This window comes from Cannabis sativa, chromosome 3, assembly GCF_029168945.1.
Source record: "Cannabis sativa cultivar Pink pepper isolate KNU-18-1 chromosome 3, ASM2916894v1, whole genome shotgun sequence".
NCBI lineage: Eukaryota > Viridiplantae > Streptophyta > Magnoliopsida > Rosales > Cannabaceae > Cannabis > Cannabis sativa.
The window spans coordinates 41,394,591-41,411,639 of NC_083603.1; the positions used below are offsets into that span (position 1 = coordinate 41,394,591).

Sequence of the window (17,049 nt, forward strand, 5' to 3'; positions counted from 1 at the left end):
TAAATATTGGGGGCGTAGTTATAATTATAACAGTGTAAATATAACTTTTTTTTTATGGAAAATCTTATTGAATCAAGATCCCATAATATATTAAACCAATCCAAATGTGCCAACTCAACTAACCACTTAAATACTATTAACTATGTAGACAGTTTTTTTTCTTTAAAATACTCTTAGGTGGCGTTTGGTTGGAGGTAATGAAATGGAATGGAATGGAAAGGAAATAATTATCATTCCATTCCTTTGTTTGGTTGCATTTTAAAGTATTGGACATTCAGAGGGCCAGCGATTGTTCTACAATTTTGTGGAAACTTTCTTGGGACACCGCAAGAGAGGTATGGATAATGATCATCGTGATTCTGTCATAACTAGTTTTAAACTTTCCATGGATGAATATGACTGGAGCAATGCTCACCGCATAGATAGATGGTTAGGTTTTGTAGTTGAAAATAGAATGATCAAGAAATTGATCTTTTGTTGTGGGAAGAGGATGATGAGAATGGTACCATGTACTACCCTATAGCTTACCTAAACCACTATTCAATGCAAGATATTTGACTATTTTGGATTTGGCTAGGGTAGAGTTGGATTGTCGTTACTCATTTAGTTTTCCATATTTGAAATCTTTGAAAATGACCATTGTTCGGCTTGCAGAAAAAGATGTGTTGGCCAAGCTGTTGTTGGGTTCCCCTTCTCTTGAGAGATTGAAATTAAGCTGTTTAACTAGTGATCATAAGCTCCACATACTTAGTGATAATTTAGGCTTGAAGTTCTTGGATGTTGTAGTGGATGACAATATAGTAGTTGAGCAAATTGAAGTGGTAAATCTTGAAACTGTGATGCTATCTGGTGTTTCCTTTGACAGAATAAATCTCTCTGTATGCAAGACAATTAGAATCCTCAAGTTAACTTGTGATTATTATATGAAAGAGTTGTCTGTTAGAATTATTTATTTGTGGACTAATATAATACCATAATCACAATCATTAACTATGTGCCCAATATTTATTCACTACCATAATGGGATGGTTAATAATTAATAAATGTATTAGAGGCACATGGGAGCACCCTAAAACTATAATTGGTCCATTAAATTATAGTCCACCACTAATTATACTTATTACCCCAATAAGCCTAATATAACCCCTTAGGGTTAAGTGTTGTATATGAAAATGGTAATATGTGTTTAGTATGAGTTAAGAGAGGGTGTGTGGTGAAAAGAAAAGGGTTTGCTCTCATAGGTTCTCTTCTACCAACTTGGTGATTATCCACATTGAATTGAAGGTTTTGGTGTCTTAGCAACAAATGGAGAATACCAATATGGGAGGTATGTGTTTTACATTTGTGATGCTCTAAATAAAGTATAGATTTTGGTTTTAATGATTATGAACAAGTTTAATGTATGTTTGGATAGTTCATAATCTATGTGAATGTTTAACATTGTCATCATTAGAAAATATCATTTCAAATCTTCCTCTCTTTGAGGATTTGACTTTGAGCAATGATCAATGCTCGGGATTGAAGCGTATTAACATCTCGAGTGAAAGTCTGAAAGGTTTTCGTGTAAATAACCCTTGTGATTACGAAACGAATGTTATAGTTAAATCAGCTCCGAAATTAGCATCATTTTGTTATAAAGGTAGTTTCAAATTTAGTATAACAATGGAGTCATCCAATTTGTTGAATGGGACATTCATAATTCTTTCGTGGCCGTGGCGTGAGAACTTTGATGGAGATTGGTTTATCAATGTGTTGAATTTTCCTTTGAATCTCAATTGTTCATGGAATAGGGTAAGCCTGCATGTTGAGTCAGTTAAGGTATGTTTGTTTCTCATTTTATTTGATTTTGTGGTGTTATTTCAACTTCATATTATTATTCTTTATACCTGCATTTGATTTTTAATTCTATAAATGAAGGCTCTCATCTTCCCCGAAAAATTGAGGAGGGCATGTCCTTCTTCATTGCTTAATTGGGAGCATATAAGAGTGTTTGCTCGACGTGAACTACTGAGAGAATCAGAATTGAGAGACGCTCTGTTGTGGATGTCTCCTTCTTTAAAAGCATTATCTATAACAAAACGGTCGTCTTCTACCTACTTTTGTTGATGAAGATTATACTTTTGTTGGATATATACAAGGCTGGCTACTTAGGTTACTGTGTTGATTTGTTTATTCTCTTCTTGGTTATGCATTTTATCGTTGTTCACTGCTTAGGTTGAAGCTAATCTCAAGGTTTTGACAACTTGACAGATAATATATACATTTTAGGGCAATTTACACTAATGTATACATTATATAATTTTATTACAATATATGTGCAAAATAATTTATTTTCATATAATCATACATTTTATCTATTATGAAGAAAATTATTTTCAATTTATTATACAATATATAAATGGTAAGTATTTGATTATTTGATTTATTATCACTCATTATTATAGTTATTGAATGATGATATATTAGTAATTATTTTATATTTTTATATAATTTTAAAAACCAACCATTATTACAAATATTGAAAGTTTGTATTTAGATTAAATCACTATTTAATTCTTCTCTATAAAACAATTATTCAAATACATACTATATCCAAATACAATATACTTAAATTTTAAACATTTATGTTTATAAAATTATAAAAAGAAGATTAGTTTTTTTATTTATTTATTTACAAGTGTTTTCTTTTAATTTGTATTTTTTTTATTATTATTATTATTTGTGTTATAAATGTATGTAATTTTTTTTGTTTATATTTTGTTGATATATTATCACATTTTTATTTATTGTAAAATATATGATTCTTAATATTGATTTTTTCCATAAATAATTTTGTGTTCATTAGGTAAATTATATGCATATATACTTATCTACAATTTATATTTTATTTTTTCTAATTAAATAATGTTTGAAGTTTATAAAGTTATGTTTGTTTATTTATTTTTTGATGTAAGAATTGTTTTTTAATAGATAAATTCGTTCACTAACTCATTAGAAAATAATCAACATATAGAAACAATAGAAAAAAATATATATTTATTTTAGTATAGTATAGATATTAGCTATGTCTATTTTTATGTTTACAATTATAATAAACATACCAATAATATAAAATATTTTGTATGTATATATGTGTTTATTTTATTTTATATTAATTTAATAAACAAAATAATAATATTCACATAGGTTTATTATATCACTCTATGTGTGTCATGTTTATTTTTTAGTAATTTTTTAGAAAATAAATAATATACATAAAAAAAAAATTATTTTGTTTTTTGTGTCCTGTTTATTTTTTCTAATTAAATAATATTTGGAGTTTATAAAGTTATATTTGTTTATTTATTTTTTGATGTAAGAATTGTATTTCAATAGAAAATTCGTTCACTAACTCATTAGAAAATAATGAATATATAGAAAGAAAGAAAATATATTTATATTTTAGTATATAGTATAAATTAGCTATGTCTATTTTTATATTTACAATTATAATAAACATACTGATAATATAAAATATTTTGTATATATATGTTTATTTTTTTTTCTATTTATTAAACATACTAATTTAATAAACAAAATAATAATATTCACATATGTTTATTATATTACTCTATGTGTGCCGTGTTTATTTTAGTAATTTTAAACATTGATTTATATTTATATACATTAATGTTTATAATTTTTATATTGTATTTTATTGAAAAAAAACTTATTAAATTATAATAATTCATACTAAAATAGATAATAAACATTTATTCTTTAATAAAATAAATATTTAATTTGTTTATTTTTATAAAACTATTTATTATTTATTTAATTAATTTTACGGAATTATTTATTTTGAATTTTAATAAACATATTTTATTATTAATAATTTTTAAAATATTAATATAATAAACATAAGGATAATATATTATAAAATAATATTACAAACATTAATTACATTAATCTATTTATGGTAATTAGTTTAATATTTATATTATTTAATGATTAAAATGTATGGTTTTATGTAATAAGTTTTCAAAATGTATACATTTTTCAAATAATTTTTTTTTGCACATTTTTTGTAATTATTTTGTTTTTGTTGTACATTTATGAAAAAAGCCCTATATTTTAATATATTATTTTTTTAATTTTTCTTTCATCAGATTTGATACATTTTTTTTATAAAAATTATCTTGGGGATAATTCCAAAAATTGTTTACTATGATTCATATACCACATTTAAATAAAATTTTATAATTATATATATTCTCTCAAAAAAATTAGTTGGTGATAAAGTAACAATTTTCAAAATAAATAAATAAATAATGTCACATGGTTATTGCTCATTTTAGATAATGTTATTCATAAAGTTAATTTGAAATGTTGACCAAAATACACATATGGCAAAGACCTTCCATGGGCAAACCCCATTGAAGATGCTCAGAACATCTCCAATGGGGGTTGCCCATTGGAGTAGTCTTGGTACATATGCAATGTAGTCCAATTATCAATACCAATTTTATGTAGGGGAATTACCCTATATAGCATTTTTTTTATTTTTACAGTTTGGGTTGCTCTAGTAGTTATTATGTGGGTTGTTATGTGAATTTGGGTTGCGATTTAAGTTGTTTCGTTAGTTGCTATGTAGATTTCTTAAAATACAAAAAAATATTGCATTGAAATGTAAAAATGAAAAACCCCTTTTACGTAAAGTGTTGTTCAATATGGACCATGGTCACATGACATTTTTTTTGACGTAGTACTTAGAATCACTCAAGAATTTACGATGCAGACATCTGCAAATAGCGCATGAACCTCCTCGAACAGGATAGCTCATCGCCTATCCGAAGGGCATGCTTTGTCAAACTATGAACTACTAAAGTAACCGAGCAACATGGGACAAAAATACTCCCAAAAATTTAGATAATGAAGCTATAATATCCTCAAGTAGCACACCAAAAGAGCCAGAGCTTCAGCTTGTAAAACTAAAAAACTACATATCAACTCATTAACCTATCAAGAATGGACCATAAAACATCTACAAAACAAAATAAGATAAAAAAAATAAATAAATAAATCAACCCATATCAATTCTTTTAAAAACTAATAAAAAAATTCTCAATAGTTAGAAGATAACAATTTTCAAACAAATTATATGTAAAATAAAACTTATTGGCAAAGTCTCTGTAACAATAGTCCTCTACAAAACTGACCTACATAATGACAAAAAATAAAGTTCTATTACCACACAATTTAATAAAAAAATAAGTAATGTGAATAAAGATGGTAAAAATAATCTATAATATAATATTATGACTTGAAACACTTATATGTCAAATTTGAAAAGTCGTTTGTCGAAACCATGAGTAAAAAATGAAACATTTAGGGGCAAGCCATAAAAAATGGCACAAACATCATAAAAGACATCAAAACCATCAAAAAATAATGTGAAAAAACTAGCATGGTCATCAACCCTAATGTTGTTGGGATAAGTTTCCCCTTCCCCGCGAGAAGGACTTGGCTATAGAGAAATCGCGGTATTGAAAGTGGCTCGCAGTATTATAGTACTCGCGGTATCAAAAGTAAAGGTTTTCCAATATAAACTGAAAGAAAGCTCGCTGTATCAAAGAAAGTACACCTAACATATATAAGGAAACCATAGTATCAATGGGGAAAGATGCGAACACATTGATTTATGGAAATTAACATTCAAACATTCAAGGAACAATCATGGCAAACATTACATTTATTTTTATAACTGTTGCAATCAATACAATTTATATATTAATTATTGTAATAGTCTTATTATGATCATCATTTCTAACCGATAATCACTACCTATAAGTAGGAGATTTTCCCTCCATTTAAAAGGGGGCTGATTTGAATAAAAAAATAGAGACAGAGTACTCTTTTCAACAGTGGATTAGACAGGTTGAGCCCAAAATTCATGCGGAACCACTATACTTTTATGTGTCCATTTCATATTATTTATAATACTCGCATATATTATAGACTATATTATTCGAATACTTACTATTCTAAGTGAGTACTCACATATTTATTTTTGGGTATTCAGATGACCCTTGAATACTCGCACACTGGTAAGGAATTGGCGGGCAGTGCTCTTCCGTTCCCATCATCGTTAAGGATTTTCATCCCTATTCTCGCTTATTTCTTATCAGAGATGGGGCGGAGAATTTCCTAATAAAAAATAAAGGAATAATTATCTTTTTTACCCCCTGTACTTATGACACTATACTATTATGCCCCTTAATCTATTCACCTTGTTACAAATAGTCCTTGTATAATTTTATATGCATACATTTAGTCCTTCTGTTTATTTTGTTTTAAAATACCGTTTGTATTGATGATGTGGTATTATAACAAAGGATAGAGTAGTAATTTCATCTCTTTTTAGAGGGAAAATTGACTATGAGGTGGCATAATAACTGACAATGAAAGATGATTAAAAAATAATTTCATAACCTTTTAAAAAAATTTAATAAAAGTAATTTTATTAAAATAATTCCAATCGTTTTTTAGCCGTTCAAATTAGAAAAAGGTGTAAAATTAGGATTCTACAGTATTTGAAGAGATGGATATCACTAGAAAGAACATGGGATTTTTGGAAAATTAAGGTAATGATATTCTATTTTTTGGATGTTATTTTTCATTTTTTTTTTCCTGTGATTGTAATTTTTATGACTTGTAATTTATTTTCCTAATGGTATATAATTTTTCAACTACTATCTATGTATAATCCCACATTATTAATTTAACAGTAAACTTTAGTCAATTTTAACAGAATTAGATAGAAGGATTATACTATTCCAACTGATATATTTTAGGGGGTATTTTTAACTACACTTATAAATTAAGGGGCATCATAATATAGTGTCATAAGTACAGGGACTAAAAAAACTAATTATTCAAAATAAAGTTTATAATAAAAATTTAAATATATAAAAATAATAAAACTATATGAAAATTAAAATATTACATATCAATTATTATCCAAAGTACAACTTAAAATTCATAAAAATGATATAAATATACTAAAAAAAATACTAACATAAATTATAAATTATAAATTATTATTAAAATTATAAAATAAAATACTAAACGAGTCTTCATCGAAATAGGAGTGTCATCTCTATCCTCGTTTTGTTTAATATTTAGGGACAAAAAATAATTTTTGCCCCTGCTCCATTTCCTATTTAAACGAGAAATTCCTACTTTATTAAGAGCGGATCCCTGAAGAAAATGTACATCGATTGGTAAAATGATTAAATTAGTATTTTGAAAATATATTTTAGGGTAAATACTATTTTGGACCTTGTGTTTTGTAAAAGTTACCAATTGGACCTTTTATTTCGTTAAATGACAAAATGGACCCTATATTTTCCAAAATAGTAAAAATAAGACTTTGTGCTTAATTTTCAACAATTTTATTTTTTAATATAATAAACTTTAAGACAATTTTTAACATGAACAGATACAGAAAATATAACTAATTTTGTTATAATATCTTTATTTTGATAAAAAATTAATTCAGGGTCTTACTTATATAATTTTAAAAAATATAAGGTTTATTTTGTTATTTTACAAAACACAAAGTCTAATTAATAATTTTTACAAAATACAAAATCCAAAAACTCAATATAGAATAGAGTTAATTGCTGGTTAGTAATTAATGGGATTGTGAATCCTAGTCCTTCCTTCCTATGACCTATTCCTTCCTTGGTAATGAAACCTATTGCTTATCTTTTAAGCAGTCAACCAAAAATAAATATACACATAAAAAGTTAAAAACTCATTTTGCCTTAAGTAACTGCCTTGACCAAAACAAACAAACAAAAAAAAAAAAACAGACCACACTTCCCTTCTAATAGTTCGTCCGGAACACCAGAAGTCTTCTTCTTCTTCTTCTTTTTGAACTTTTAATCCTCCATTTTATAACCCTTTCATAAAAAAATCATCTTTTGAAAGAACCCTCTTCCATTACCAAGCTCCTGCACTGCACCTACAAGTAAGTATCAACTATATTCTAGTATTTGATGATTTCTCTGTGTTTGTTACTTTATTCTGTAAAGCTTTAATTTTTACAGGTCATTTTAATGGCTGAAAAAAGAGTTAAAAAAACCAAATCAAAATTGATGATGGGTGAAGAGGAGGAAAAGGTGGACAGAATTTCTAAACTACCTGATGCACTTCTCATTCACATACTCTCCTTTCTTTTCACTGATGATCTCGTTCTGACTAGCCTCATCTCAAAGCGTTGGAGATTCTTGTGGTGTTCAGTTCCTAATCTCCATTTCCTCCAAACTAAGAAAATTGGACACTCAGATGGCCAGCTTTTGTTTAACAATTATGTGGAAAATTTCTTGGAACACCGCAAGAGAGGTATGGATGGTGATCATGATTCTGTCATTACTAGTTTTAAACTTTCAATGGATAGGTATGATTGGAGTAATGCAAGCTTCCTAGATAAATGGTTAGGTTTTGTAGTTGAGAATAAAGTTAAGGAAATTAAACTTGGGTTGTGGGAAGAAGACACTGATGAGAATGGTAATGGTTACTACCCTTCCTTACCTAAACCACTTGTTAACTCAAAATATTTGACTATTTTGAATTTGGCTATGGTGGAGTTGAATTGTCGTTATCCATTTAGTTTTCCATCCTTAAAATCTTTGAATTTGGGTGTTGTTCGGTTTGCAGAAAAAGATGTGTTGGATAATCTGTTGTTGGGTTCTCCTTCACTTGAGAGATTGGAGTTAAGTAATTTAATTAGTGATCATAAGCTCCACATTCATAGTGATAGTTTAGCCTTGAAGTTCTTGGAAATTGTAGTGGATGATAATTTAGTAGAGCGAATTGAAGTGGTAAATCTTGAATCTTTGAGACTATCTTGTGTTTCTTTTGACAAAATAAATCTTTCTGTGTGCAAGAGAATTAGAATCTTCAGGTTAGATTGTGATTATGATATGAAAGATTTGTCATCTTTGGAATATCTCATTTCAAATCTTCCTCTTCTTGAGGATTTGACTTTGAGTAATGATGAATGCTTGGCCTTGAAGCTCATTTACATCTCGAGTGAAAGCTTGAAAAGTTTCAGTGTAGAAAACTCGCGTGATAATGAAATGAATGTTATTGTTAAATCAGCTCCGAAACTAGAATCATTTCGTTATAAAGGTAATCACAAATTTAGTATAACAATGGAGTCATCCAATTTGTTGAATGGAACATTCATAATTGTTGTGTGGCCGTGGCGTGAGGACTTTGATGGAGATTGGTTTATCAATTTGTTGAATTTTCTTTTGAATCTCGATTGTTCTTGGAATAAGGTAACCCTACATGTTGACACACTTCAGGTATGTTTATTTCTCATTTTATTTGATTTTATGGTGGTATTTTAAGTGCATATTGTTATTCTTTGTACCTACATTTAAGTTTTAATTCCTTTTTTTTGAAGGCTCTTATATTTCCAGAAAATTTGAGGAGGGCATGTCGTTCTTCTTTGCTTAATTGGGAGCATCTTCGAGTTTTTGCTACACGCAAACTAGAGAGAAAATCAGAACTGAGAGATGCTTTGTTGTGGATGTCTCCTTCTATAAAAACATTATCTATAACGAAACGATCATCTCTTGCATGCTTTTGTGATCAATTATTATAGGTAGGAGTATTAGATTAGTTGACTCTGTATGCAAATTTTAAACTTCACAAGAATTTTTTGTGAATTACTCTTGGATATGCATTTTATCTTTATCACATGGATCTCTCATCTCGCCTTTAAAACTTCAAAACGAGAAGTCGTTATGTTCTTAAGGTTTTGATAACTTGAGAGATTCCTTGTCTCAAGGATTTTAAGCTTGGTGAGATACTTTCTATGCTTGTGTTGGTTTGTTAGTAATGCATTTCATCTTTTTTTATCATTACAATGACCGTATGATTTGACTTGTTCAGCTCAATCAAAACATACAATAGAAAATTGCTTAGTAACCCTGAGAATCAAGATTGATTAGGGTATCCCATTGTTAAAGGCTAATGGTGGTTTCAAAATGTTCTGCTGTGTATTTTTCCAAGCCCTTTCAGTATATTTCAAATTTCTTGTATGGGCCTTGCATCTAAATTCTCTGTTTCTTCTATAAATTTTTGGTGATTTCAGTTTAACATTTACTCAAATTCCTCATGGCCGATTTGTAACAAGTTAAACTTACGAGGCCGCCTCTCACGAGGTCGTTACCGACAACCGGTGTAATCTCTTCCCGGAGCAGTTTTGAGCTAATTTTACACTGTAAACTAACTCAAAACCACAACATGTTAAGAAGCCCATGCATCTTATATATAGTTTTATATTTCTACACCTTAGTAATATAGGACTCTAACATCCCCTTAAGATGGTGGCTAGTTTTTGCTCACCAATCTTTAGTGGTTCTTTTAGCTCATAGCGGCTCTTTTTGGTTTATTTTTTTGGACCGGCAGTATTTTGGGTTCACAACATATCACATGTAACTCTTTTATGACTCACTATCTCCAAATCACATGGATTTCTCATCTTGTATTATAAAAATTCAAAATGATAAGTTGTTAGCTTCTCAATCTCATGGTTTAGACAACTTAGAGATTCCATATCTCAAGGTTTTTATTCTTGTTCCAAAAATATATCCCCATCTTTTTTCCTTTTAGAAAAGTTTTCATAGTATTTTAATTCTAATGCGAATAATTTTTTCCATCCAATTTCACATTGATCGCTTGAAGGGAATCATGTTCTTGTTCTAAGATCAAGATCGATGATGAGTTTGTCTTGAGAGAGCTGCCCTGTCTGTGGTAGCAAATTTCTAGTTTAATCTTATGATAGTTTACTTGGCAAAAATAAAATTAGTGTCATAATTATTGTTATATTGGCAAGTTTAACAATTTTATGATTGTTATAGATAATATTAAATTCTAGAGCAATTTGCGGTGAAATTTAATTTATTACACTTAATTTCTTTATTTTATTTTTATAGCAAAAATTTCTTATGTTTAATTTTTTTTTGTAAATTTGACACGCCAGTTAATTATTATCGTTAAATATCAACTAAATGACCACTGTATATACCTGTGTATATATAACAGTAAAACCTCGAAGTCGATAGAGTAATATTTAACTAAAACTTTAAATTTACAAAGAAAAGTAAACTTAAGAATTTTGCCAACAAAAAAAAAGAAAATTAAGTGTATAAAAATTAAAACATAAGAGGGTTTTGCCAAAAAAAAAATAAAAAGGTTAATGGTATAAAAATTAAAACATAAAAGAATTTCTATGCAAATTGCTCTAAATTTTAATAGTAATAATAGTTATACAATATGTATAAGATCAGTTATACAGTACGATCAATTATCTGTTATGCCATATATGATTAATCTCCTCTTTTTTCTCAATTGTTTTCCAATATTATGTAACTTCAACTTAATTAGTTAGGAAAAAGAATTGAATAATGATGAATTATTTTTCTGTTTTTTTTTTCTTTCTTTTAGGAATTACTTTTCTAAAAGAGAAGTTCGTTATTGATTTTTATTCTAATTTTTGTTTTATTAAAAAAATAGTTATTGATTTAATTCGTATGTATTTTAATCAAGATATTTTTTTTTTGAAAAACTCAATTGTGAAGATTTTTTTTTGAAGCATTCAATTTCAATTGTTAAGATTTTTCATTTTTTTTTTATCCAAACTAATTTTATTTAAAATTTAAATATATCTATAACATCTATTTATTTATATATATATTCTCTCTGAAAACAAACTTTCATAACAAAAAATATCTGCACTTACGATTAAACTACATTCCACTTATTGATGATAATCGAGAAGTAGTTGATGATGGCCGAGGAGAAAGAGGATAGAATTTCGAAACTGCCTAAGGAAATCATTCATCATATACTGTCGTTTCTTCCCACTGAAGATGTCGTTCATACTTGCCTCCTTTCCAAATATTGGAAATTCATGTGGTATTCAGTCCCTAAACTCTATTTCACTACTAAAACGAACCGTTTTAGAGTCCAAGAGGGACTACAAAAGTTTTATAATTATGTCGATAATTGTTTGGAACATCGCAACAGAGGTATTTATTTTCTTGTCTATGGTTCCAACATAACCAGTTTTAAGGTTTGGATGAATTCCTATGAAAGAAGTGAGTCTGGTCGTGTAGATAAATGGTTAGCTTTCGCAGTTAAGAATAAAGCTAATGAAATAAATCTTCGCCTAGACAAGGACAAAGATTTGTATGGTCAACTTCATTACTACCGTTTACCTAAAACATTAGTAGTCAACGCAAAATATTTGACTACTTTAAGGTTGAGTAGAGTGGAGTTAGATTCTCCTTACTCGTTTAATTTTCCATCTTTGAAATCATTGTCATTGAATTTTGTTCAAATTAAACATCATGATGTGGTAAATAAGTTGTTGTTGGGTTCTCCATCACTTGAAGAATTAAGAATGGTTTATTGTTATCTAAGCACTAATTATGAGCTTAGAATACTTAGTTCAAGCCTCAAGTACTTGGAAATTACACTCACTGATCAGATTAGGTTTATAGTAAAGAAAATAATGATTGAAGCCATAAATCTTGAGTGTTTGGAATTAAATGGTGTTTGCTTTGAAAAATTAGACTTGTCACAATGCAAGGCAATTACATATCTCTCTTTAACTTGCGATTGGGGTTTATCGGAAGAGTCATCGTCGTTTGAATCACTCATTTCGAACCTTCCTCTCCTTGAAAATTTGAGTTTGTGCAACGAACTTGGATTGAATTTGAATCGCATTTCAATTTCGAGTCAAACTTTAAAAAATTTGAACTTGAATAATTATAATTATTGTGATGAATTGGTGACTGTTATAATTAAATCAGCTCCAAAATTATCATCATTTTTTTATCAAGGTGATGTGAATGTTAGTATATTAATGGACTCATCATCACATAATTCTTTGCATGGAACATTCTGTATTTGCAATTATCTTCTTAAATATGAGCCCATTTGGTTTATCAAGTTGATGAATTTTCTTTTGAATATTAATTGCTGTTGGAGCATGCTAACCCTTAAGATCAGAACAGAGAAGGTACGTTTCTTACTTTTTTTTTTTTTAATTTCCATATCTTATATTTCATTTTATTTTTTCTTATTTATATATGGATAAATATTATTTTGGATCTTCTACTTTACAAAATTACTAAGGACTATCTGTTTTGTTAAATGATAAAATAAATCCTATATTAAAACTTAATAATAATCTGATCTAGAGATTTATGTCAAAACTGGTTACATTTTATGTATTTGTTCGTGTTAAAAGTTGTCTTCAAGTTAATTATATTAAAAAATAAAATTGTCGAAAATTGAGCTTAGGATTCTATTTTTACCATTTTGAAAAATTTAGGATCTATTTTGTCATTTAACAAAACAGAATGTAATTGATAATTTTTGCAAAATACAGGATCCAAAATAGTTTTTCTCCTTTATATATGGATATTCTTATACATTTTCTTAATTTTATACATGGAAGGCTCTCATCATTCCGGAAGACTTGAAGAGGATCTGTCGTTCTCCTTTAGTTAATTGGGAGCATCTTAAAGTTATTATTATCACTAAACTGGATCGAGAATTAGATTTGAGAGATACTATACGATGGATTTCTCCTTCTTTGAAGACATTATCTATAGTGGGAGGGACAGAAAAAGCTTTTTAATGTTTTCCTTTCACATCTATACTTAGTAATAATGGGATTTTGCAATGTGATAATGAGGAGTAGATGGGGACCCTATAAACTTGAATTTATTTTCTCATTTTGATTCAATTTTTTCTTTTTTACAAATCTAGAAAACTTGACCAAGATTGAGGATTTATTCTTTGATTTTACTTATATTTTAGTAAAAATATTTTTAATTAGTGTTTTAAGTGTAATAATAATGTCTAGATTAGAGTTTTAAGAGATTGTTATCGTGTTTGTTATGAATAATCTTATGAAGTAATCTTTCCAATAAAAAAGAAAAGAAAAAGGAACTTATTATATAAGAGAAAACATATAGTTTGTTTGTAATCCCCTAGCTTGTGAAATGTGTTTTAGCCTTATACTCTACGGTGTCCAACATTTTAGAATGTGATATCATTTGTGTGCAATTTAGTAGCAAATCTTGTATATTTTAATTCAGAGATTTAAATGAGACTAGATATCTATTATTCTATTAGCATTTCTCTCCAAGGGGAGAACTAATTAGTGATGAAAAGTAGGGAGAGTCACAAAAATAAAAGCTTTAAAGACTCTTATATCAAATAGTTTTAAATTAAGGCTAATTATAATTTTGTCTTCCGAATTTTGACATATACTAAATCATACTACGTAAATTTTTTATAAAGTTAAAAAAAATTTATGAACTATTGAGATTGTTAAATTTAATAACTTTTGTTTAATTTTACTAACAAAAATCTGACGTTAATAAAAATTTAGTAGCACGATTTGATCAAACAAGCTCAATGCGTTCGAAAGAACTTCTAATGACCTAAAAAATTTAAGTACATAATTTAATATATATTAAAGTTTAGAAGACAAAAAAACATAATTAACTTTAAATTAAAGCAACAACACAATATAAACATTCAGTGACAAAACAAAATCTACTCCCTATAAACGTATATCTAGCCATACACACTAATAAAAGTATCCAAATAGAAATCATGTAAATTTACAATGTAAAGATCTCTTAAAAAAATAGTCATAGACATAGCCAAATACAAGTTTTATATTTTTCCTCTCAAAGAATATCCCAAGTTCAAATTTCTCATTCCCAATATTTAATAAAAATACCACTGAGTTCTCATTTAGTTGCCCTTTAGAGTTTGAGTCCCCATAGTAACACTTATCTTAGGCCTTAAAAGTGGCACTCGTTTAGAAATAACATGTGTTTGTGAGGGTCTCGGCTGACAATTATCTTAGGAACAATGTATAAGCTCAAATTGATTCCTCAGTGGTCTCCAAAATTATTATTAAGTGAAGGAGTGGGACCACCTAATCCCAAAAACAAAATATATTTTAAAAAAAATTGATGTGTGTATCTATACAGAGCACGTGAAGGGCATGTGTCAATCTTATATAGAAAAGCAGAACAACACAAGTATTCTTCATTAATTTTTTATAGTTCTTCTCTTTCTTATTTAGAGGGGAAAAAACTCTCCTCAAACTCCGATCTTCAGTGCTTACATAGTCTTTCACTTGCATTTTTATCTTACACAGTCCAAGTCTCGGGTTCGAGTCTCAAGTTTGGGTCTCAAGTCCAGGTCTCGGGTTCGGGTCTAGGTCCCAAGTTCGGGTCTTGGGCCTCAGGTTTGGGTACTGGGCCCGGATGTGGGTCTGAGTCTAAGTCTGGGCTTGGGTACGGGTCTGGGTCTCGAGTTTCGGTCTAGATCTTCCAGTTCGGGGTCAGGGTCTGGGTCCAAGTTTGGGTCCAGGTCCAAGTTCGAGTCTGAATCTTAGGTTAGGGTTCGGATCCTGGGTCCAAGGTTCGGGTCTAGGCCCTGGTCCCGGGTCTGAGTCCGGGTTTGGGTTCGGCTCTAGGTCTCGGTATAGGTCTGGCTCTGAGTCTCGGTATGGGTCCAGCTCTGGGTCCCGAGTCCGAGTTTAGGTTCGGGTCTAGGTTCGGGTCCATGTCCCAAAACTCGGGTCTCAAGTTTGGGTTCGGGTCCAGATTCAGGTTTGGGTTTGTGTTCAGGTAAAGATTCGAGTTTGGATGTCTGGTTCCCGGGTTCAAGTCTGTGTCTCGTGTCCTGGGTCTAGGTCCAGGTTTAGATTCAGGTCTCGAGTCCGAGTACCAAGTCTCAGGGGGTCTAAGTCCGAGTCATGAATTAACTTTTTTTTTAATATATTAAAACTGGATTAGATCAAATTTGATTTGAAAAAAAAATTAGGTGGGGTGAAGCGAATCTGATTTGAGATCCAATACTGAATGTTTTGGATCATTAGTGATTCGTCGGATTGAAGCTTCGATCTGATTCAACTAAATAGATCTTTTTGACATACCTAACTATAAATTTGATATTTTATACAATTTTTGCAATTTTGTATATGAAGACCCTCATCTCCCCAAAATTGAAGAGGATGTGTCTTTCTTTCTTTCTTTCTCTCTCTCTCTCTCTCTCTCTCTCTCTCTCTCTCTCTCTCTCTCTCTCTCTCTCTCTTCCTCTTCCTCGCACCACCGAGACACCCAGACCCAGACACTGAGACCACCAACCACCACTACCGAACCTCCTCATCTACCAAAAGCTCAACCCAACAACCCCCAAATCTCACCCACCTAAATCTTTCTCTCTTCATTCTCCTCGATTTCTCTCAACCACCATCGCTATTCACCACCACCTACCTAATCCTCTCCTAACCAAAAGCTCATTGAACGACACCACCACACCACGAACCGAGACCAAGACAGACCACCAGAAACTCTTCCTCGCTCTATCTTCCTCTTTTGAATTTGTATTTGTTTGAAACATTATATGGTGGTAAAGGGTATTGTTTTCCGACTAAAATGTGATTACCGATGGGTTATCGATTGTTTTGTCTATGCATTGCTATTTTTGTGCACAAACATAAATTATCGATAACTTATCGATAAATGCCACCGATAAACTATCGATAACCTATCAATAAATACTATTGATAACCTATTGACAAAATTGTGTTACACAAACATAAATTGTCGATAAACTATCGATAAGCACGTTTTGGCCAAGAAACACTATAACTACAACCACATCTAAGGTTTGAAACAAATACAAATCCAATAAAAAAACAAATAAACACGAAGATGAAGATGAAAGTGAAATCTGGTGAGCATCTAGTCGGGCTCAAAGCCGAGGTCGCTTTCTCAGTATGGACGACGCTCGTAGACGAAGACTGAGACGGAGGTTCGGGGCCTTTTGGTTTTTTCAATGCTTGAGTGCTATAGAGGTCTGAGTCTTGGGCCTCTGGATTTCGTCTGGGTTTTTGGGTAGATGAGGAGGTTCAGTGGTGGAGGAAAAAAGGTTCGGTGGTGGTGGTTG

General features: G+C 29.8%; 3 protein-coding genes across 3 annotated transcripts; all 3 read left to right on the forward strand.

Moving 5' to 3' along the window:
• Nucleotides 1-268: 268 nt before the first annotated feature.
• LOC115709210 (uncharacterized) lies at nucleotides 269-2,246 on the forward strand. The gene is made up of 2 exons (XM_030637269.2): nucleotides 269-1,818; nucleotides 1,918-2,246. The coding sequence occupies exons 1-2, from the start codon at nucleotides 1,399-1,401 to the stop codon at nucleotides 2,104-2,106; spliced, it is 609 nt and encodes a 202-aa protein (XP_030493129.2). The 5' UTR covers nucleotides 269-1,398; the 3' UTR covers nucleotides 2,107-2,246.
• Nucleotides 2,247-7,696: 5,450 nt separating this feature from the next.
• On the forward strand, nucleotides 7,697-9,917 carry LOC115709188 (F-box/FBD/LRR-repeat protein At1g16930). Its single transcript, XM_030637237.2, has 3 exons — nucleotides 7,697-8,014; nucleotides 8,094-9,356; nucleotides 9,458-9,917. Exons 2-3 carry the CDS (start codon nucleotides 8,103-8,105, stop codon nucleotides 9,656-9,658), a joined length of 1,455 nt encoding a protein of 484 aa, XP_030493097.1. The 5' UTR covers nucleotides 7,697-8,014; nucleotides 8,094-8,102; the 3' UTR covers nucleotides 9,659-9,917.
• Nucleotides 9,918-11,770: 1,853 nt separating this feature from the next.
• On the forward strand, nucleotides 11,771-13,897 carry LOC133035461 (putative FBD-associated F-box protein At5g53635). The gene is made up of 2 exons (XM_061111313.1): nucleotides 11,771-13,084; nucleotides 13,526-13,897. Exons 1-2 carry the CDS (start codon nucleotides 11,846-11,848, stop codon nucleotides 13,706-13,708), a joined length of 1,422 nt encoding a protein of 473 aa, XP_060967296.1. The 5' UTR covers nucleotides 11,771-11,845; the 3' UTR covers nucleotides 13,709-13,897.
• The last annotated feature ends 3,152 nt before the right edge of the window (nucleotides 13,898-17,049 follow it).

Coding starts and splice junctions, on each gene's coding strand:
- LOC115709210 (XM_030637269.2), top strand. CDS start 1,399: ATGTATGTTTGGATAGTTCATAATCTATGTGAATGTTTAACATTGTCA. Junction 1,819..1,917: donor TGCATGTTGAGTCAGTTAAG/GTATGTTTGTTT, acceptor CTATAAATGAAG/GCTCTCATCTTCCCCGAAAA.
- LOC115709188 (XM_030637237.2), top strand. CDS start 8,103: ATGGCTGAAAAAAGAGTTAAAAAAACCAAATCAAAATTGATGATGGGT. Junction 9,357..9,457: donor TACATGTTGACACACTTCAG/GTATGTTTATTT, acceptor TTTTTTTTGAAG/GCTCTTATATTTCCAGAAAA.
- LOC133035461 (XM_061111313.1), top strand. CDS start 11,846: ATGATGGCCGAGGAGAAAGAGGATAGAATTTCGAAACTGCCTAAGGAA. Junction 13,085..13,525: donor TTAAGATCAGAACAGAGAAG/GTACGTTTCTTA, acceptor TATACATGGAAG/GCTCTCATCATTCCGGAAGA.